At 55.6% G+C, this 21,768-nt stretch overlaps 1 protein-coding gene and 1 long non-coding RNA gene across 30 annotated transcripts in view; one reads left to right on the plus strand and one right to left on the minus strand.

Annotated features, from left to right (window-relative positions):
- RGS9 (regulator of G protein signaling 9) overlaps nucleotides 1-21,768 on the minus strand; it is a 60,807-nt gene that overhangs the window by 1,793 nt on the left and 37,246 nt on the right. For 11 of the 29 annotated variants that reach the window (XR_015146992.1, XR_015146999.1, XR_015146993.1 and 8 more), the window contains 9 exons: nucleotides 20,830-20,859; nucleotides 20,094-20,155; nucleotides 18,640-18,753; nucleotides 16,591-16,706; nucleotides 12,937-13,024; nucleotides 12,168-12,306; nucleotides 10,958-11,043; nucleotides 8,727-8,844; nucleotides 1,547-1,995 (listed from right to left, as the gene is read on the minus strand). Coding sequence is in view for 14 of the 29 variants with exons in the window: in XM_086355811.1 (XP_086211937.1) it covers nucleotides 1,547-1,995; nucleotides 8,727-8,844; nucleotides 10,958-11,043; nucleotides 12,168-12,306; nucleotides 12,937-13,024; nucleotides 16,591-16,706; nucleotides 18,640-18,753; nucleotides 20,094-20,155; nucleotides 20,830-20,859 (1,202 nt within the window). In the remaining 15 variants the exon portion in view is untranslated. Of the gene's footprint in view, nucleotides 1-1,546; nucleotides 1,996-4,775; nucleotides 8,845-10,018; nucleotides 10,124-10,957; nucleotides 11,044-12,167; nucleotides 12,307-12,936; nucleotides 13,025-16,590; nucleotides 16,707-17,110; nucleotides 17,331-17,972; nucleotides 18,139-18,639; nucleotides 18,754-20,093; nucleotides 20,156-20,829; nucleotides 20,860-21,768 lie in introns of those variants that run through there. The other 18 variants (XR_015146995.1, XR_015146991.1, XR_015146990.1 and 15 more) reach the window with 6 other exon arrangements.
- On the plus strand, nucleotides 9,731-10,490 carry LOC147350930 (uncharacterized). Its single transcript, XR_015147006.1, has 2 exons — nucleotides 9,731-9,864; nucleotides 10,362-10,490. It is a non-coding gene; the product is annotated as an uncharacterized LOC147350930 (long non-coding RNA).

Here is a 21,768-nt window from a genome sequence, read left to right on the forward strand (position 1 = left end):
GGAGGTCAAAGGTTTGTCCATGGGGTCTGCTTTCCAGAATCCTCCTCCTCACCCGGCACTCTCCCCTCTCCATCTGCCCAGCCCCCAGGCCCTAGACCCCAGACCACAGAACCTGGGTCCTCACCAGACACCCATGTGCACACATACACACAATCCTGTGTGCACGCACACACACACAAACTCCTCATGTGCACACACACACACACAATCCCCATGTGCACACGCACATAATCTGTGCACACACACACACTCCCCATGTGCACACATAATCCCCGTGTGCACACACACAATCCCATGTGCACACACACACACTCCCCATGTGCACACACACAAAATCCCCGTGTACACACCACACAATCCCCGTGTGCACACAATCTCATGCACACACACAATCCCCGTGTGTGCACACACTCCCCATGTGCACACACACAATCCCGTGTATGCACACACACACAATCCCCGTGTGCACACACACACAATCCCGTGTGCACATACACACAATCCCCGTGTGCACACACACACAATCCCATGTGCACACACACAATCCGGTATGCACACACACTCCCCATGTGCACACACACACAATCCCCGTGTGCACACACGCACACAATCCCCGTGTACACACACACTCTCCATGTGTGCACACAGAATACCCACGTGCACACACACACAATCCCTGTGTGCACACACACTCCCCATGTGCACACACACAATCCCATGTGCACACACACACTCCCATGCACGCACACACAATCCCTGTGTACGCACGCACACAATTCATGTGCACACACACAATCCCCGAGTACACACACACACACTCCCCATGTGCACACATAATTCCCGTGTGCACACACACAATCCCATGTGCACACACACACTCCCCATGTGCACACACACACACTCCCCATGTGCACACATAATCCCCGTGTGCACACACACAATCCCATGTGCACACACACACAATCCGTGCACACACACACACTCCCCATGTGCACACACACACACAATCCCATGTGCACACACACACAATCCCCATGTGCACACACAATCCCCGTGTGCACACATAATCCCCGTGTGCACACACACAATCCCATGTGCACGCACACACTCCCCATGTTCACACACACAAAATCCCCATGTGCACACACACACAATCCCCGTGTGCACACATACACACAATCCCGTGTGCACATACACACAATCCCCATGTGCACATACACACAATCCCCGTGTGCACACACGCACACAATCCCCGTGTACACACACATTCTCCATTGTGCACACAGAATCCCCATGTGCACACACACACAATCTCGTGCACACACACACAATCCCCGTGTACACACAATCCCCATGTGTACACAAACACTCCCCATGTGTGCACACACACAATCCCGTGTGCACACACACACTCCCATGCACGCACACACAATCCCTGTGTGCGCACACACACAATTCATGTGCACACACACAATCCCCATGTGCGTGCACACACTCCCCATGAGCACGCGTGCACACACACACACACTACCCCCTCCATCCTTACTTGGCTGCTCTCCGGGGCCTCGGTCTTGATAGCTGCCGGCTGGCATCCCCCAGGGGCTGCACCTTGCCGTGGGACACAGCGGGACACTTTGGGGAGAGCCGGGCGAAGACCGGGGACGCCAAACAGCCTCGTCTCAGGAACCGCCCGAGGGACAGGCGCACACGCGCCTTGGGCTGGGCCCGGGGCCGGGGCTGATCCATGGAGGCCCCGCCGACCGCCCCTGACACATCGGTCTCCCGCCTCTGCTCGGACCCCGGGGAGCCCTCCAGGGCCACGCTGATGGGTGAGGGACAGACGGTGCTGCTGGGCCTCCGGATGAAGCGGCTGGGCGAGCGGAAGGGCCTTCCAGGGGAGCGGCAGCTTTGGGAGAAGGGGCTGGAGGGAGAGGGGGGCGCGCAGGTTCCGGTGTACACAGCCAGATGGGGGCTGGGAGCCAGCCGCTGGCCGGGCTGCAGAGAAGGAGAGAGACGGGGAGTGAGGGCACAGCTGGCCCCGCCGTGGGCTGCCCCCTCCAGGCTGGAGCCCAGGCCCGTCCGGTTGCCCCTGGGGACCGGGGAGGGGTGCCCCGAGCCCCCTGAGAGAATGGCACAGCCTCGAACAGGCTTCCCCAAGCCCTGGCCGCCTCCCCAGGGCACAGCTGGAGGCTCCTCCAGGCCTGGGAGCTGGCTGCGGGCTGGGGTTTCCCCTCGACCATCAACTCCACTCTCCAGGAGCACGGGCTCCACCCACCGAGCATCATCCTATCTCTGCCCTGCCTTGGTGCCACCTGTGGTCTGCAGGCACGTAAAACCCTTTCCACAGAGCACTGGAGGTGGGGCAAGGAGCCCTGGCTTGTGCGGACCCTTCCAGGCCTGAGACCTGCCGCCGCGTCCTGAGCCCCGACTCTCATCCACCGCCACCCTCTCCTGCACCTCCCACGGGCACCGCAGCAGGGCCTGGGCCCCCGGGGGAGGAGGAGACTGGAAATACAGATAAGGCGGCTCCTTGAGGCAACCGCCCTGGGCGGCTTTGGCCCTGGGTCCCCGACCAGCGGGGCAGGAGCAGGGAACCGGGGCCGGTCAGCTGAAGGAGCCCGAGAGCTCCGTGCAAGTAGATGGGGGCGTCAGGATCCAAGTCCTGGGCAGGGAAGCTCGCTTGTCTCGCCTCTCCCCCGCCGGGTTTGTGTCCCCCAGGGCCTGCCGCCGCAGCTGAGCAGCACTTGGCAGCCTGGTGCGGTCTGGGCTGGGGGCTGGGCCGGTCCTGGGCTGTGCCCGGGAGAGGTGGACCAAATCTGCCACCAAGAGAGGACTGGCCTCAGGGAAGCACAAGCCCTCTGTGAAACCATCACAGCCCCACGGCCCAGAGGGGGCGTCGCCTGGGCCCGAAGGAAGGTGGCTGCGGGCCCCAGCCTGAAGAGGGAAGGGCGGGCGGGCAGACTCCCAGCAGCCCTCAGAAGAAAAGCAAGGCCTGGAGACCACCGGGGCTCAGCCCTTGGGGGGTGGGGGCCCCACCCTCTCCCATTGCTCCCTGAAGCTCAAGCAAGATTCTGAAACAGCAGCTCGCAGCCACCGATGCTGATCCACTGCTCAGACAGGCCTACCAACCAGAGCCAAGGCCCTGACCCAGGGCCACCGGGTTACTATGCCTACTAATCACCATCGTGATTATTATTAACATGCTCGAGAAGCTCAGAAATTTGAGTTTCTGGGCTGCAAACTTGATGTGAATTATTGCAGGTACCTCCAGAGCAACTAACACTTACTATGCCCATTTTACAGATGAGAAAGCTAAGGCTTCCAGGAGCCAAGCCCAGGAACGCAGGGATGGTCAGCAGGCTTTGCAACTGGGCTCACCGGCTCCACATTTTACATGTGTGATGCCCAATGGATGCTTACAGGTCAGCATCACACGGGGTGTCCGTTATAAATGCAGACCCCAGACTCACTGGAGGGGAACCTGAGTTGGGGGCCAAAGCCTCACAAACACCGAGGGCACTGCTTTGCAAGTAAGCAAGAGCCAGGTCGTGTGAGAAGCTGAGCCCTGTGCTTCTGACGCCGCCTCCTACAGGGACTCACGTCTCCCCTGCAGGACAGTCTGCAGGGAATGGCCGTGATGGAGGGTTTGGGAGGTGACTGTCAGATATGTGGCCCTGCGGGTTATGAAGACCTCCTCTGTGCCAGTTCCCTGTGAATCTACAACTGCCCCGTTTTAGTGACCAGAATGTTGAGGACGGAGCGGATTGGGACCATCCCCAGGCTCCCACTGCAAGCCGGTGACTACAGAATGTAGAACTTTAAGGTGGCCACTAAGACCTCAGGATGGGTGTGAGCTGTGAACGTGTTGGGCGGCCACCCCCATGATCATGCCGTGAGATAAGGCATAGGTGACTCTGAATCGTTCTGGTGACACTGAGCTCTTCACCTGAACCCTTCAATCCTGAGTCTAGACGCCAGAGACAGAAGTCAGAGGCTCGTGATAAAAATCCAACAAGCCGGGGTTCTCCATGGTTGGTTTTGAAGATGGAGAGTGGGGAGCAGGTGGCAAGGAGTTTGGGCGGCTTCTGGAAGCTGAGAGCAGCCAGCAAAAAATGGGGCCCTGGGTCCTGCAACAAGAGCTGGGATCCTTCCAACAACCTGGAAGCAGACTCTTCCTGAGCCCCCAGTGAGAACTCACACAGCCCGAGACACCTTGACGGTGTGCCCGGAAATCCTGCAAAGCCTCACCCAGCCAACCGCGAGCTCATAAATGGTGGCCGTTGGTGCGAACTTGCTACTCGGCGATTGTTAACTCTTACCGTGACCAAATGAGACTCTGACCCCAGGTCCGTGTAACCCTCAAAGCCCTTGCTTGCCTACTGATCCACATTGCCAGCCTGTTGCCTACAGGGTTTGGGCAGGACTTGGGGTGCTGAGCCAATACGCCACACTGAGACCAGGCTTTGTTCAGAGAGACGGGGGGTGGGGCAGCAAGGTTCTCCTTCCTCCAGTTCACCGAGGACACCCGCACCTCAGGGCATCACCTTAAACCTCACTCATTAAGCCTGTGATCAATTCCTGTTATGACCCCACTTCACAGATTAAAACACTGAGGCCCACGGAGATGAGGCAGCCTGACCCAGGGGACTTGACGGCACGCACCCCCACCCGACTCTGGGCTCTCCCACAGCCCACCCCCCTCCCCCAGCACCTGCTCCTCCCCGGGGTGAACGACAGGACAGGTAAAGAGGCAGCTCCCATCCGGCTTCACTCACCTGTCCTGAGAAGGTCCTTCCTTCTGGGTGAGCAGCCCTGGACACAGCCCAACAGGCCCTGGACACTCGAGCAAGATGCCTCTTCCGCCCGCTTCCACCACGATCCCCGCTCGCCACAGCCCCGGCAGCCCAGGCCACACCCACCGCGGGCGTGAAATGGCAAAGCAGCGCGTGCAAGGCACATGGCAGAGAAATGATGCGACAGAGACACAGTGATGGCGAGCTCAGCTTCGCTTTGTGCTGTTTATTTTCCCAGGAGAACGCGATGGCGTGGAGCAGGCCGCTGACATGAGAGCACGAGCTCAGGCTTTCATGAAAGGCAAAGCAGATGGTACAGGGATGCCATTCACGTCCCGTCCAGAAGCCAGCTGGGAATTTGGAGGAGACCCTGCGGCCACTTCCTGGGAGCAGGCGGGAGGAGGGGGCCACCTTCCGGGGCTGCATGCTCTGCACCAGTCCCCCCTTCCTGCCCCCTCTCACTCTCCCCATCTCCGCTGTCCCCCAAAGCAAGTGAGCACACTCGACCCCACGGTGGAAAATCCACACGAGCCAACTCCCTGTTTCTTCTGTCCGTCATCTCCTCTGCCCACCCCAGCGTCAGCCTTCCCACCACAGCCTGATCAGTCACTGCCTGCTGCTGGTCAGCCCTCACCCAGAACTGCGGACAGGCCACAGGACTGTGACGCCCTGCTCTCCTCCCCTCGGATATATCCTAGTGGTCCCTGGAGGGCCGGATTCTCAGCGAGGACAGAGGCAAGACGGTGTGGGTCAACAGGGCTTTAAATGCCCTAAATAATAAAGAATGGTAGGTCACTGTACTGGGCAACACGGACATGCAACGGAGCATGCGCTTCAAGAGTGTGAAGCTGCTAGGGATGGCGGTGACAGGGAGGACGACGATGGTGACGCTGGTGGAGGGGATGCTGGTGGTGATGACGCTGGTGGAGGTGGTGAGAATGACAGTGAGGACAGTAATAATAACAGTGGATGTGACGCCGCTCACAGCCGCCAGCATCTGCTGAGCACTCACGCCGGGCATTTCCCAAAGCACTCTACTCGACTCTCTAGCCCGTGTATTTCCACTCAACGCTCACAACAAAAGCAGTCTCTTCTCTAAAAGCCAAGCTTCACACTGGAATTCTACAGAGACATCCCTGGCACTCTGTAGCACAACTTATCTTCTAGCATCAGATACACCCCATATGGGTAGAGAAACTCAGACTGTTTAAAATATGATAATAACAGAATCGAGAAGGTACCTAAGTACAGGGCATAATAAGGAGTATGACACTAATTTAAATGTAGCAACAATATTGTCCAGATAAATACTGTTTTTATATCATTGAGAGTCAAAGAGGCCCTGTGGGGCTAACAGGGATGGAGAGCAGAGACTAAGCCGGCAGGGGCGGGGCCCGCGGCTGGAGTACAGAAGCAGACACACTTCCAAAACCTCAAAACTGGGGAGGGACCTGTGGTTTCTTCCTTCGGAACATGAGAATTTCCCGGTGGACCCCTTGAGTCCCCAGGCCAGACAGTTCTCCATCCCCAGGTTCTTCCAGCACGTCGGTGTTGCGCACTGCCCAGCCTGGATGCGCTCGCACCCTCGTCAGCCCCGTGAGGGCAGAAGACATCTGTCCACGTTTGCAGCTGGGCCAGAGCCCCCACCACAGGCCTGCACACAAAGCAGGCGTTTAAAATCCATCGGTGGGTGTGGATTAAGAGGCACAAACTACTGGGTATAAAATAAGCCGGGTGCCAGGGCATAATGCACAGCACGGGGGCACGGCCAAGGCTTCACAATAACTTTAGACAAGAGTACAACCCATAAAAACACTGAATCACTATGCCGTACACATGAAGCCAACATAATATGTAACCTAACTCTACTCTAATAATAATAGAATCAAAGACGTGTGGAGTGTAACTGCTGCCATCCAGAAGACATTTGTCATCCGCCTTCCTTCAATGGGGCTCACGTGTCCAATAAAGGACGATAACCTACTTTGTTGACAGGCCTACGCCTCTGCTTGGATTGTGGGGTCCTTGTGTATCTGACATGAGGTTTCCAGCAGCATCTGTGCCAGACCTACTACGTGTCTGACCTGGAGCACCCAGTACTCTGCTGGAGGACGAGAGTCGTGTGAAGCAGACATGTCTCACAAGTGAGGAATGGGCAGGTGAACAGTTGAGTCACAGATGAACAAGACACACTCCATGACCTGAAGGTTCAAGGTGCACTTCAACACGCCCACCAGCCACCCCCACTCTGCTGGGTGCACAAACTCAGCTCACACACGGTAACTACAAGGGGTGGCAAATACCTCCAGATCATGCTCCGCAAACTTTCCCGTTAAAGTAGGACAAACAGCAGGAGAGCCGGGGAGCCACGCTGTCCCAGGAGTCTGAGGGCAGAGCCTGAATCTGCCACAGCCAGGCATGAGATGGCTTTGATGTCTCAAATTTCATCTTAAAAATTCATGTACATCTTGCAGTCTAATTCATAATATATTCATGATTATTTTAATGTGAAATTTTAAAAATTATCTATCTTTCCTCCCATTCCAAATCTTCAAGTAAAACTGATGCCCCAGGCTGGGTATCCTCCTGGAATTCACTGAGTCTGGTCTAAGAAGCATGGATCTGGCCCCAGCGCCTCAGTTCACAAATCACAAAGCATAGAGGTGAAGAGACTTGCTGAAGACTACCTGGCTAGCAGGAGAATGAGGACCAAAGCCTAGGAGGCCTTCTCCAAACCCAAGGCTCTGCCCACTCATCCATCGACTTATCCCTCCATCCATCCATCCACCCACTCATCAATTCATCCATCCATCCATTCACATAATGCATTGATGCAGAACTAATTAGATCTAAAGCATTAGACTCCACATGGTGAGGTACTGTCCCCCACTCAGGTGAGTTTACAAAAGGTTCATCACCTGGAATTTCTCCTTGAGGTGCCCCTCCCATAGGAGGACTCCAGCATTCTTCAAAGGAGAGAGGAACAAAGCGCCTCTAGTTGCTCTTTCAGAGTGTAAACTGGTCTCTGACTGGGAACAACAGAAAGTACCGCCCCGCCACAGGCTCACCTAATCTAAAGCTACAAAGAAGGGAAGCACCAACATCTAGAAAATAACCCGAAGAGAACTATCTTTGACTCTGACTCACTTTGAAAATGTCACAGACCTCCAACCATCCCTCCTTCTACTAATGAAGACATCAGCACCTTCATCCTTTGTCCAGAAAGATGCTCCGTGTTACCTGGACCCATCCTGAGGCCTCCAGCCTGAGTCCTTCATTCCTACAAGCTACTAATCTCCCCTGGCATCGTGTAACAGGGGGAGAGGAGGCAAAAACGAAGGAGAGACCCGGCCAGCCTTCAAAACTCAGGACTGAGAACAGGCTCAACAGAACTGTGTCAGCAGAGCTGCTCTGGGCTGGTTTGACGAGGAACCTTGAAGCAGCCCCTTGGGGGGAGGGCGGGGGGCGGGTCTCCAAGTGCTTTAGAGACAAAGTCTAACTTGGAGAGACTAGAGGAGGAGCTTCCTGAAGCCACTGGAAACAAACAGCAAACCTGCCTGAAAGAACTACGCGGAGGGGTGGGGAGGGCCCTCCCGAACGTCCTAAAGCCAGTGGCGGTTCAGGAGGCGGCTTTTCTCTCTGGCTCTCACCCCAAGTGCTCCGGAGGGAAGCAGGCAGATGTCACAGCTATGGAGTCAGGTGCCCAAGCCCCTGCCTTTGCCCACCTGAGGCCGCTGGCGAGCTGGAGGGGTAGGGGGAAGCCCAGGTCGGGGGTCTGAGGAATCAGCGTGAACCCGAGCGGCCCACCGCCCCAAGAACGCAGAAAGGACTCCTCCAGCCCTGCCTCCCCCACCCCGGGAGGAAGCAAGTGTGGATTTATTTGGGAGGCGGCTCTTTTCTGAGTTGGCTCCTGCGGTCCAGCTTGCTCATGACCTGGGTGATGTCCACCGTGGTGGCCGCCTCCCGCGCCTTGGCTTCCTCTTCCAGCTGCCGGAGGATGACGGGGCTGGGGCTGGAGCGCAGGTGCCGCCGCATGAACGGGAGGCTCGAGCTGGAAGAGAGAAGGGGGTGGTCGGCGGAGCGCAGCACTGGACACCTGGCGGGGCGAGGCCGGCCTCTGGCGGCCCCTCATCCTCCCGGAGAACCTTAAGGGGGACCCTCGGAGGCCCCCCAGCCGCGGGAGGATGGGGCCTGAGTGAGCCCCAGCTGCCATCAGCTCTTAGAGGCCGCCAGAGGGCTTGGGCAGCGCCAAGCGCAGACCACCCGCCACAGTGTCTGGAAACCAACGTGTCCCCTTAGCTTCCTAGAGGTTCTTCGGGAAAGAAAGGGACAAGGGGGCCTGGGTACTGGAAGCCCAAGGGCTCTCGCCCCCCAGGGAGAACTGGAGCATTTGTTTTCAAAAGCCAAGGTTCTGGTAAGGAAGGAAAGTGCTAGGCCGTCGCAGAGCGAGGCCGGACCGGCAGAGGAAGGGGAAGGGGCTGGAGGACCAGGGATGCGCTGGCGGCTATGTGCGCATGCGCCGACCCGTCCGCCTCTTCCACCAACTCCACCCACGCATCGCCAAGACCGCACTGTCCACCACCACCTCGGGGGCCAGGACACAGCTCCGGGTATGTGATGGAGGCGACCGTGAGCAGGCTTGGGGAAGCATTTCAGCCGGAAAGGGCGACTTCAGGCCTAGGAGCTCTCCAAATTTCCAGAGCATGTAATCCCTGGAACTTCCGTATCCGCCGGGGGAGGAACCACGCCCCCACCTGTGAGCCGTGCCCGAGGCTCGGTCTCCACCCCCAGCCATGCCTGCTTGGGGCTCCACTTAACTTGCTCTGGAAAACTTCCGGTTCGTGCACTGTCTCACGCCTGACAGTCATGGGACACACTCACAGCCCCTGCCATCCCCGCACAGCTACCGGCCGGGCTTCCCGGGTCCCCAGGGTGCGCTTACTACCCAGAGCGCCGACAGCATCACCAGACCGCGGTCCTCGACCCTGAAGCCGAGCGCTGCACCCGCGGTCCAGCGCCACCCCAGACAAGAGCCCAGGCACCCCACAAGAGACGCCAGCTGATTTCTCAGGTCTGTGCCAACCTAAAAACATCTGGACAGAGGCACAAGACGCTCCCCTCCCTCCCCCACTGCTTTCTGGCAGGACGTCTGGAGCTATTGTGGCCGTTTCTTGTGGCTTAAAGAAGCTTTCCGATTCCCAGGGACACTGAACTCCCGTCCTTACCCACCACCAAGACCTCCTTTCTCTCCTTTTCATAGCAAGGCCGTTATCCTCAAAAATGAAATCAACTTGGGGTCTTTTAAAGCTCCTCTGATGAAGGCTCTGGTCCAACCACCCCCTCCTTTGGATTGACTGGAGACGCTGGAAAAGCGCCTGGCGTGGGGCTGAGCTGACAAATGGGAAGCATCTATGGGAGGCGGGGGTGGGGGTGGGGTGGGGTGGGTGCGGGGAGGACAGGCCCTGGGGCTGGGGAAACTCTGCCAAAGTCCCAAATCTTTGTTCAAGCTGTTGTTTGGTTACTCTTCTGAATCTTAAATCCCTCTAGCGTTTTCTTTTTCACCCCCAGAGAGTTCAAACTGCTCCTCAGGACGTTTTATCCTTTGCCCAAGGGCTGCCAGAGGGACATTCGCATCTCCAGTGAGGAAGGTGAGCATGGATAAAGGAACAGAGGGACTTGATGAAAAGCAGTCCCCTGTGGTCAGCAAGAATAGTTCCCCTGTTCGTTTCCCTGAAAGTCCAGCATTTTTCTTTGGGAGCAATCTGCCCCTGTCACCACAGTCTTGAGCCATCACAAAGGATGTTACCAGGACGTAGCTAAATTAATTCCTAAACACCAGTTTGGAGTGGAGAAGTGTGCCAGTTAAAAGGCCAATGCAATGCTTCCATCTGTAATAAAGGTCATTATTCCATTTGATAATCAAAACTCTTTCAAACCAGCATTAGGAAAACAAAACTGACTGGCAGTAATGACCATGTGCGTCCCGCCAGCATGCTTTCAGAGCGTGATGAAGCCAATAAGGCGATCAGACCCTAAGAATGCCTCCCAGTCTCAATATTTTCATCCAGAAAATATCTTGATAATAGCCATTTGGCTGAAAAAGATCCTCCTTTCCCTGTAAACAAAACAGCAGGCCGTGAGTGATTTCAGCCCATTCTACTTGCCTTTTCCTTGTAGTTTCCTGGGGTTCAATCGCTTTGGCCAGCATCTCCTTATAGATTGGGGATTTTAAGTAGCGAGCGTAAGAGTCCTGGCAGGAACAAGAGAAAAACGAGAATTATAAGAAGGAAAGGGTCCAGTCAAAAGAATACACTTGCCTTTTTCCCAGCTTCCTCCCAGCAGCGAGACGGGAGCTGAAAGGATTTGTTTCCTTGTGCTCAAGGCATTCAGATCTGCATCGAAAGCCATGGTTCTCAAGTGTGGTCCCCAGGCCGGCGGCATCCATTTCACCTGATCACTTACAGTGCTGTGCTGACTCACTCAGTCGTATCTGACTCTTTGTGACCCCATGGACTGTAACCCACCAGGCTCCTCTGTCCATGGGATTCTCCAAGCAAGAATACTAGAGTGGGTTGCCATTTCCTTCTCCAGGGGATCTTCTTGACCCAGGGATCAAACCTGGGTTTCCTGCACTGCAGGCAGGTTCTTTACCGTCTGAGCCACCAGGGAAGCCCGGATTCCTTTGTGTGGCTATTTCCTGGGACCCTGGGCAGGTTCACAGAAGTCACTTCCTGAATGCTGCCTCACCCAAACCAACTGCAAACTTCAGTCCCAACAAATACAGGAGAAAGCCCAGAGCAACAACTGGGGGAATTTCTCAACAACCAATGGGGAACTGATTTTAATTTCTTGAAATGGTACCATTCTAAAGACTAAGCAGTGACAGCAAAAGTCATGAGAACTGTGGGCAGAAGACATAACGGACAGATGGCCAAACAGTCACAGGAAAAGATGCTCAACATCACTAATTATCAGAGCAATGCAAAGCAAAACCCCAATGCGGTGCCACTTCACACCGGTCAGAACGGCCACCATGAAGAAGTCTGCAAGCAAAAACCGCTGGAGAGGATGTGGACAGAAGGGAACCCTCCCGCACGCGAGGTGGGAATGGAAGTTGGTGCCATCACTATGTCAGAACAGCCCTTCAACTGCAGAGTGAGAAGACCTGAGAGGGCTTGAGCCTCAGCAGCTGCTCCTCCCTGGCCAGAGGGCTCGGGAGCACAGGGAGGGGCCAGCCCTGCTGCAGGTGGGAGACACAGCTGACAGATCTGCACCCAACAGCAGCAAGGCCACGACCACACACGCCCCCTTCCCCCGCATCCGGGGACCCAGAGACTGGAGGACTTCCTGGCGCTCTCGGCCAACCCTGCCTACCTTCTTCATGAGCATGTAGATGTGGGTCTGCGCCGCGTCCAGCACATAACGGTGGGGGTGCTTCAGCCCCTTGACCGTGATGTCCATGGTCTTGCCGTCTATGTTTATCCACCGTCTCGCCCCGGGGGCCAGGAACAGCCTGAGACCGGGAGAAGAATGTTAGCCAAAGTAGCCAGACAGGGAGTTCCCCGGTGGCGGTCCAGTGGTGAAGACTCCCTACTGCTGCTGCTGCTGCCGCCGCTAAGTTGCTTCAGTTGTGTCCGACTGTGCGACCGCAAGACGGCAGGGGGTGTGAATTCCATCCCTGGTCAGGGAACTAAGATCCTACAGGCTGTGTAGTGCAGCCAAAACTAAATTTAAAATGAAAGTAGCCAAACCAAGTCAGTGAATGGAATCTTCCCAGCTGCTCAGGAGAGAGGGGCTGGCAGACATAACTCACCCCTCACCGACCCTGGGGTGAAAGGGGTCCTTTTCCAGAATACTCAAGCATCTGAATAGGTTGTCAAGCAGCATTTCCTAGAAGCAAGAAGACTTCCCTGCCAGCACTGGGAATGTGAAATATGCTTAACTTAGGAATTCCCAACCTCTTAGAGAGCAAACAGTGGGTGGGGTGACCCCCAGCCCCCCAGAGCAGGGGTGAGGCGTCCACACACGAGGTGCACTGACGGCACGACACGGGGCGTGTGGGGCCTCCGTCCAGTCTGACCTCGAGTGCAGGGCAAGGACCAGCCAGGTGGGGGGCCTCTGCACCCGCACGGCTCGTGCTTACTTGTAAATCTCCTCCGCCTTCTCCTTGACTTTGGACTGATCGCCGTACTTCAGGTCCTCACAGGCTTCCCAGAAGCCCAGGTTCTCCCCTGCGAGGGGCAGACGGTAGACGCCATGGACACCCGGACGGAAACCCGGATGGGAGGCGGAGGGAGGGAAAGAAGAGAAGCAGTCAGTGGGCATAGCTCCCGCCCTGGGCCGCGGGCGCGGGGGTGGAGGTGGGACCGCAGGCTCCTGGGTGCTCCGGCCAGGGCCCGGGAGAGGGCACGAGGCCAGGGAGCATGCTGACGGTGCCCCCTTGGTGCACAGAGACCCGCTTCTGAGAGCCTTGCAGCGCATGTTGCCGCCAGAGCCCCTCACAGATGCTCTGCTGAAGCCGCGACCCTGAAGGACTGACCCTCCGGGAAGGCCTGGCCTCGGGGAACCAAACGCAGGGCCGCCTGAGCCAGAGACCCTGCCCCTCTGGGCCCAGAAGGAAAGCCGGGCGTCGCCCCCTGTGTCCTTCCAGCTCGACGCCCTCCACCCGGTGACCCCGCGCCCGGGAGTGTGACCCCGGGTGCATCGCCCCAGGTGGCAGTGTCGCCTGAGAGAATACAGGAGGCACAGCAGCGGGAAGCAGGAGCCTGCGTGTGTGCATGTGGGCACGGGTGTGCGTGTGTGCGGGGGGTGGGTCACGGAACACCACCACGTAGGGAAATGTACCACCCCATCCCTCTGCTCCGTTTCCTTGTTCCCTGGAAGCCTCCCGGGCATTTCAGACCAGAGAAGGCTGTAGGAGCCTAAGCGAGTTGACTCTGTCCCCTAATTCTATAGGATTAGAATTCTATAGAGTTATACCCTTCCTCTTTGGCATAAAATCCAGGGAGTCCTTAGGACCAAGACCACCCGCAGGAGCAGACAGGCCAGGATGCTCTTGAGTGACAGCCACTGGCTTTACATCAAGGGCCATGGACACCACCTTGCCCACAGCAAAAGACAGTTCATTGCTTAGGAGTAAAATTAAATGCACAATTGTTCACAAAAGTCAAAAGGTGGAAACCACCCAAATGTTCGCCAGCACAAGAGCAAACACACGTGATGCGCGCGCGCAATGAGCGCCACTCAGCCCAGAGAGGGAGGGGATCCTGGCACAGGTCACAGCGGCGTGAACCCTGAAGGAAGTGGTGCCAAGTGAAACCAGCCAGACACAAAGGAACAAATACCGTACGATTCCATGTATTCGAGGCCCCCAAGCACTCAGGCCCAGAGGAAGCAGAACGGCTTCCAGGGAATGGGAGTTCGTGTTTAAAGGGGACATTTTCAGTTTGGAAAGATTATAAGGTTCTGGAGACGGATGGTGTGACAGTGTCACTGAACTCGACACTGAGAATGGTTACAGTGGCAGCCTTATGGATATTTTACCAGTGTAAATAAATGAGCACACGGAAGTGTGTACATGGATGTTCACAGCAGTACTACTCGTAACAGCCAAAAAGCGGAAACGACCCGAACGTCTACCACCTGAGGCTGGGTGCCTGCACAGAACGGAACACTGCTGTCGTTCAGTGGCTCAGTCGTGTCCAACTCCTTTGCAACCCCACGGACGGTAGCCCACCAGCCTCCTCTGTCCATGGGATTTTCCAGGCAAGAATACTAGATGGAGTTCATGGCCATTTCCTTCTTCAGGGGATCTTCTGACCCAGGGATCAAACCCACGTCTCCTGTATTGGCAGGCAGATTTTTGCTGCTGAGCCACCAAGGAAGCCCGAATGGAATACTATTCGGCCATTAAAAAGGATGAAGCATGATTACAGGCTCCAACACAGAACGACTTGCAAAATACTCTCCTGAGTGAAAGAAGACAGCGAGCCACATACCGTATGACTCCATGTACAGAAAATGTCCCAAACAGGCAAATCCGTGAAAATGGAAAGAACATCAGTGGTTGCCCAGGACTGGGCAGGGGGCTGTGGGGGGAGAGGCAGACAGAGGAATAGGGAACGGCTCCCATGGGTTGGGGTTCCTTCTGGGGGGCGCTGACAACGTTCTAGAGTTAACACGGTGGTGCTGTTGTGCACCTCTGAGTCTAATACAGAGCGCTGACCTGCACACTGTGAAAGGGCAGGTGGATTATATGGTCCAAATTTACAACATGAGCAGCATGTCTCGATTTTTAAAATTTTAATGAAATGGACTGATTACTTGTTCTGCCTGTACCAGAAGCCGTGGCAATGTCACCCAGAGATCACACTAGTGCTCTTTTTCAAAATAACAGCCAGGGAATCATAGAGACGAATTCTCACTGATGGGATAAACTCAGGCTGTGGTTCGTCAGGGGGCCACGAGATGGCGCCCAGCCCACTTCCTCACCCGGTGCTTCTGGCCTGAAGCAGCCCCCTCCCCATCTCTGGGTTTATTACATCCTGGAAATCAGGCTTAGTCAGAGAAAAGGCTTTTCCAGAATCCCTATTAGAACATAAGTTGCCACATCAGGCAGGCAAACAGGCTCATGGCACGTCCCGGGGGGTAGTTTCAGATGCAACTCACAGGCCAGCGGGTCTCAGGGAGCAAGGGAGGGGCAGGGGTGCCCTGGGGCTGGGGACCTGGCGGGAAAGCCAGGATTTCAGGGCAGGCGGTGAAGCCCAAGGAATGCTCCACCGGCGGGACGTGGCCCCAGTCTGGCCTCCACTTTTCCCGGGTGCCTCCCTGCACGCCGTATCTGTGAGGCTGCAGGGCCCCCAAGGCCGGGACATGAAGCGCGGGCCTACCAGTGGCCCCCAGCCTTTCACTACCAGGGACCCACTTCACGGAAGACAGCTTTTTCATGGACTGGGGGCAGGAGAGGGAGGGACGGTTTCAGGACGATTCAAGGGTGCACTTTATGTCCATATGTCCCCGGCGGCTCAGATGGTAAAGGACCCACCTGCAATGCAGGAGACGTAGGTTCCACCTCTGGGCCAGGAAGATCCCCAGGAGAAAGAAATGGCAACCCACTCCAGTATTCTCGCCTGGAGAATTCCATGGACAGAGGAGCCTGGTGGGCTACAGTCCACGGGGTCGCGAAGAGTCGGACACGACTGAGTGACCAACACTTTCCCTTTATGTCTATCGGTACTATGTCAGCTCCACCTCAGGTCATCAGGCGTTAGACCCCCCCAGCCCCCCCCCCAACTCCACTGAAGCTGCACCTTCTAAGGAAGCAGACTGGGAGCTGAGATGTGGTCCTTGATCGGGGCCACACGTTACAGTCACTCGGGGAGTTATCAAAACTTGACAGAGTCCACCCCAAACCAATTGGGAAGGACCCACTGGGGACGGGGTCCAGGCGAGCTGAATCGGCAGCCAGGGCGCCCTGCGCTGAAGAAAGCCAGGCGCATGGCGGCGGCAGACTTGGGAGCTCGTGGCTGGGTGACCCTGGGGCTCAGGGTGAGCAGGTGCCAGCAGCCAAAGGGGACGGGGTGCTGGGGAGGAGAGTCACAGCTCACACAGCTTCCGTGAGCAAAGCGACCCCCCTACCAGGGAGCCCAAGAAGGGGCAAGTCTGGAAAGCTCCCACCAAGAGTTGGCCGGAGCAGAGCCCTGAACACACCTGCCAGCATCCTCCGGCCCCAGGCTAGATGTCCAGGAGCGTCTCCAAAAGCAAATGCTTCTATTAAGAAAAAAAATCAAAGACCCACCACTGAACTCCTTCCTGAGAAAGTGCTGGAAGCTCTGCCGACCCTTGGGGTCCCGGATCAGCTCGCTGAAGTTGAAGGCCCAGCGCTCCACCCGCATCTTGGTTGGGATGTCCACCCTGCAAGGACCACCGTGTGTAAGTGCGACCTGTGTGGGGCGAGGGGCTTCGGCCCCACTAACCTCCACACGTTTCCTCCCCCATCCCTGCACAGACAAGCCAGGTAACCCCCTGCTCGGAAAATGCAGCCTCAGACACATCCCCTGGGCCTGGGGTCGGGAGCTGGCGGCCCGGGCAGGGCTGTGGGGGGGACGCCCCACTAACCCTCCAGGACAGAGGGACACGCACAGCCCCTCCAAGGCCTGCGGAGGCGAGGGCCGGCCGCCACGCCAGGCCCAAATTCAGGGGGGCCTCTCTTATCCAAACCAGGCCATCCTAAAGGAATCAACCCTGAATGTTCACTGGGAGGACTGATGCTGAAGCTGAAGCTCCAATACTTTGGCCACCTGATGCGAAGAACTTACCCCTTGGATAAGACCCTGAAGCTGGGAAAGATTGAAGGCAGGAGGAGAAGGGGACAACAGAGGATGAGATGGTTGGATGGCATCACTGACTCGATGGATATGAGTTTGAACAAGCTCCGGGAGATGGAGGGCAGGGAAGCCTGGCGTGCTGCGTCCACGGGGTCTCAGAGTCGGACACGACTGAGCGACTGAACCCCAACAACAACTCTTATTCGATACACTGTGAGAGACACACAGGCTGAAGGAAACCATCCTCATAACCAGATGGCTCCCGAGTCCTGGGCCCTGCAGCTGACCCCCGCCTCCCACGGGCGCCCTCCTTGACCCATCAGCTGACCACAGGGCTACATGAAGGAGGGGAAAGTGCACCCCCCCAGGCCTGCTCACCAGGTTGGGTCTGAGCCCGGGGTGCTCCACAGGCCTCGGGAGGCGGCGGCCGTGTCGCCGACCTGCCCGTGGTTTGCACCCACGCCCCGGCCCTGCCCCTCCTCCCCCTCCCCTTCTTTCTTTCTGTGTCAGCTTGGCTTTCTCATCTGTAGTTCAGCCTTTGCCTCCTCTTCCAAACAGCAGAATTATGCAGCAACAACCCCTCAAATTTCACAAACAGCGAAGGAATGAGTGGTGTAATTCCTCAAGGCAGGTTAAGGGCTCTGCCTTCCCAGAACTTATTTTTACTCTAATTAGAAATCGAGAATGGAAAGCCATAGAGATGACTGTTTTCTTTTCAAAAACAATCTCTGTATTGTTAAAACAGAGTTACCCTTTGACCCAGCAGCTCCATTCCTAGGCACACACCCCAAGAAATGAAAAATACACGTCCACAGGAAGACGAGCGCATGAACGTTCACAGCAGCAGACTCACACGCGCTAGGAGGCAGAGACGACCTGGACGTCTGCCAGCTGATGAGCGGGTGAGCAAGATGTGGTCCATCCATAGAATTATATTCTTCATCCATAATTTGAAATTGAGTACTAATATCTGCTTCAACATGGATAAACTTTGAAGGCATCATGCTAAGGGTAAAAAGCTAATCACAAAAGACCTCATATTGTACGATTCCATTTATATGAACACCCAGAAGAGGCAAACCTGGAGAGACAGGCAGTTTAGTGGCTGAGGAGGGCTGGAGGGGTTTAGCGGATGGGGACTTGGGGTGATAGCTAAAGGGTGTGTGCATTAGTCGCTCAGTCTTGTCTGATTCTCTGTGGCCCCATGGACGGTAGCCCGCCAGGCTCCTCTGACCATGGGATCCTCCAGGCAAGAAGACTGGAGTGGATTGCCATTTCCTTCTCAGGGGATCTTCCCAACCCAGGGATCAAACCTGGGTCTCCTGCATTGCAGGTGGAATCTAAAGGGTAGGGGATTTCTTACTGGGGTGATATTTTAAAAATTGACCTGTGGCAGTTGCATGAGCCTAGGAGCATAGTCAAAATCACTGAAACATACACTTTAAGTGGTGAATTCTATGACGTGAAAATTGTAACGTGAAAAGTTCCTTCTAAAGAACACAGACATCTCGAATACGTACAGTTTGGCATTTAAATCCCAGAACTGGGTGTCGTCCGTTATCCACGGATTGCTGGGGAGGCAGCCTGACATGATGGCATCATTGGATGAAAACTGCTCGCTATACTTAACGATCCTCAAAAGCAAAAATAAAAATAAAAAAAAGTGATTTCCTGGAAGTTCAACACCCCAGAGACCAAATAAGTCAACACTCAGGTCGGTTGACCAGCCTGCCCTCCTTCAACTCTGTCTGTGTGGTTACATACTCATCACTGTCTTCTCAGAAAAACACTAACAACTCTCAGGATTGGCAGGTGCTTAACAAGATCTGTCCTATTCTCGTCGTGAAATGGAACGGCGTCTCCCAATCCGGCTCCTCTGTGACTTCTCTGTGCTTGGTTCATAGAACACGGCCTCTTCAGCCTTGATCGTGAGTCTTCACAGTGCAAAGCTGATTCTGCACGCATTCAAACAGGGGTCTCGGCACCATCTTGGAGGCATGAGGTCCGTGGAGACTCAGTGAGGCTCTGTCTCCACCCTGGGGCCCACCCTCTGTCAAAGATGCTGGCGTTTGGGAATTCAGACCCATTATTCAACACTGTGGTCTCCCCGAGACAAACACAGGCAAGCGCTAATCCCTTCTAGCTGGGTTAGACCTCCTGAACCAACATGTGTCCTGGTGTCCGCTAGTTTGGGGAAAAAATCTGCCAGGTCCTCACCCTAAGGGTGGGCATATTGCATCCATAATATACACACGAGGTGCCCGCCACGAAGGCTGCCCACCGCCACGAGGGACTGCGGAGCAGGACCCGTGCCCCAGGGACACGGCAGAGCCCCCCGTCCTCAGTCCCGGGTGGAACTCAAGGCCCCGGGCTCCACTTCTCACAAGACCTTCTTATTCCCACCAGACGTTCACCGTGGAACAGCGGGAAGAAAGGGGGAAAACAGGTGCCCACAGGTCCAGACACTAATGGTGTGGAAATTATGGTAATGAGGCTCCGAGACAGTGAGTCTAAAAGTATCCAACAGCCTTTGAGCCTCCTATAATGGACTGTCCATTTGGTTTCAAAACTGACTTTCTGGAACAGGTCAGAGTAGTAATGCCCTCTGGGAGACTGGATCAAGACAGCCTGAAAGTTTGAGAAATCAAACATTAATTTCCAGTTTCTCCCAACTGGATTTTAATCAAAGGTTAACAACGGATGTTTATGAGTACCGCTGAACCATACCATCTAGGCCGTGAACGCTTCCCACTTTCCCATCCACAGACTGTCCAGCGCCTCACCCCTCTCTGATTATTCCTCACCCGACCCAGAGACCAACCCAACTTAATCCCCGTGAGACTGCTTTTGTCCCTTTAAGTCCTTGGGAATCTCAAGCCAACCACGACTTGTCAAGTCCTCCTTGAGGCAGAAGTTCTCCTGCCTGATGACCTGCTGTGCCAACCTCAGCAAGAGCAACAGGTTAGAGACCTACCCTCCAAGAGACACGGACGACTTCACCGTGGACCTCATCAAGGCCTGTCGGTAATACATGATCTGGAAAAGACACAGTGGTTAGACCGCCCCACCTGGGGTGTCGCCAACACCAATGCCTAGACGCGACTCTGAACCAGAAGCTGCTTCCCCATCAAAGCACCCCATCCCGCCCCCTCAAGCCGGCCCCCCAGGACCCCAGGGCTCAGGTCTGTAGCACACAGAGGACCCCAACTCCAAATGAGCAGCCTTAACTCATTGTGTGTTCATCTCAGAAAAGACACCACCTGGGAAAAATGAAAGTTCTAAACCGAGACAAAGGCTCAGCATTTCCCCAGACGCCTCTGACGCACAGAAGCAGATCTAACCTCACGGCCATCATGACCCAGGCCTCTGTCCTGGGCCCTGGATAGAAGATCTGCCCGGGCAGTTAGCCCGTCACCCCGGACAGACGCTGAGCTCCTCTGACTGTGAGCGGGATCCAGGGTGCGGGACCCACCCCACACCCCGCAGATCCCGCCTTTGGTGGGTGCTTCATGTCCCGCATAGCAGCTCACCCCAGGCACATCTTACAAGAGACGCTTTGGCGTCTGTGCCGTCCGTTACTTTGTAGACAACTGTCTGAACCCTACACCTGGTTTTCATTTCATTGCTGAGTGCAGAGCAGGAAGCCAAAGCACATATAATTTGTTAGAGGATTAAAAATCAAACTTCCCTGAAACTGGGAGGCTAATTACCTCTTTCCTGACAGAAACCACGGTCTGTTTCTGTAAAAACAAAGAAGCAAAACCATTAAACAGAAGTCATGAAATCATTAGAGTCCAAATATCCATTTGAAACATAAAAACCCTTCCCCAAGAGAACACTGCCCATTTTTTTTTTTTTTACTTAAAAGACAGAATTTCCCCATTACTTGTTCCACCCTATTCTGTACAACTACTGGAGAATTAGATCAGCTGGGAGGTTTGGTGACAGAAGGGGCTGCTTTGCCACTATTTCAGGACTGCTCCCAATCCACCACAGCGCCCACATAACATCCACTGGGGGAACTAGCCACTTGACCAGTACCCGATGTTTCAGGGAAAAGCCACGCCAGCGAAAATAAAGCACATGCTTCAAAGACTCGAGAGCAGCCTCCACTGCAAGCTGAGCCCCAGAGCGGAGCCGTAACACGGACGCTCTCACCTCGGGCTCCCTCCTCGGTCTGGACTTTCACAGCAGAGGAAGGGCGACTCGGAGAGGAGCCCCATGTCTAGGATCCTGGAAGCTCCCGGAAACCACTCAGACCTGCCTCCTCCTGAACCTTCCTACCACCTGACACGCGCCCCTGGTACCATTTGTCTGCCCCATCCAACTCTGGGAGGCTGGGTACAGCTGGTGCTTCCCAAACCAGTTTTCTGAGGTTTGCTTGTGTCAAGGACCGCCTGGTGTGCCTCTTACGCGTCAAGCTGAGCACCATTCCTGGCGGCTAACACCCGTGCTGCTGAGTCCCACCGGGTTTGCGTCCCTGGGAAAGCCCAAGGACGACACGATCTCCTTTGGCCAGCTAGTGAGCTAAGTCCTGGGCCAGAGCCCAGTGACAAGGAAGGAAGGAGGGTCTGATCTGGAACGTCATATGTGAGTCTCCTTTCTACTTTGCGGCATTTTTTTAACTTTGCATCAGGAATTGTTTTTAT

Source organism: Bos grunniens, chromosome 19 (genome assembly GCF_055505025.1).
Source record: "Bos grunniens cultivar Pamir isolate PY7600 chromosome 19, Bosgru_T2T1.0, whole genome shotgun sequence".
In the NCBI taxonomy this organism is placed as follows: Eukaryota; Metazoa; Chordata; class Mammalia; order Artiodactyla; family Bovidae; genus Bos; species Bos grunniens.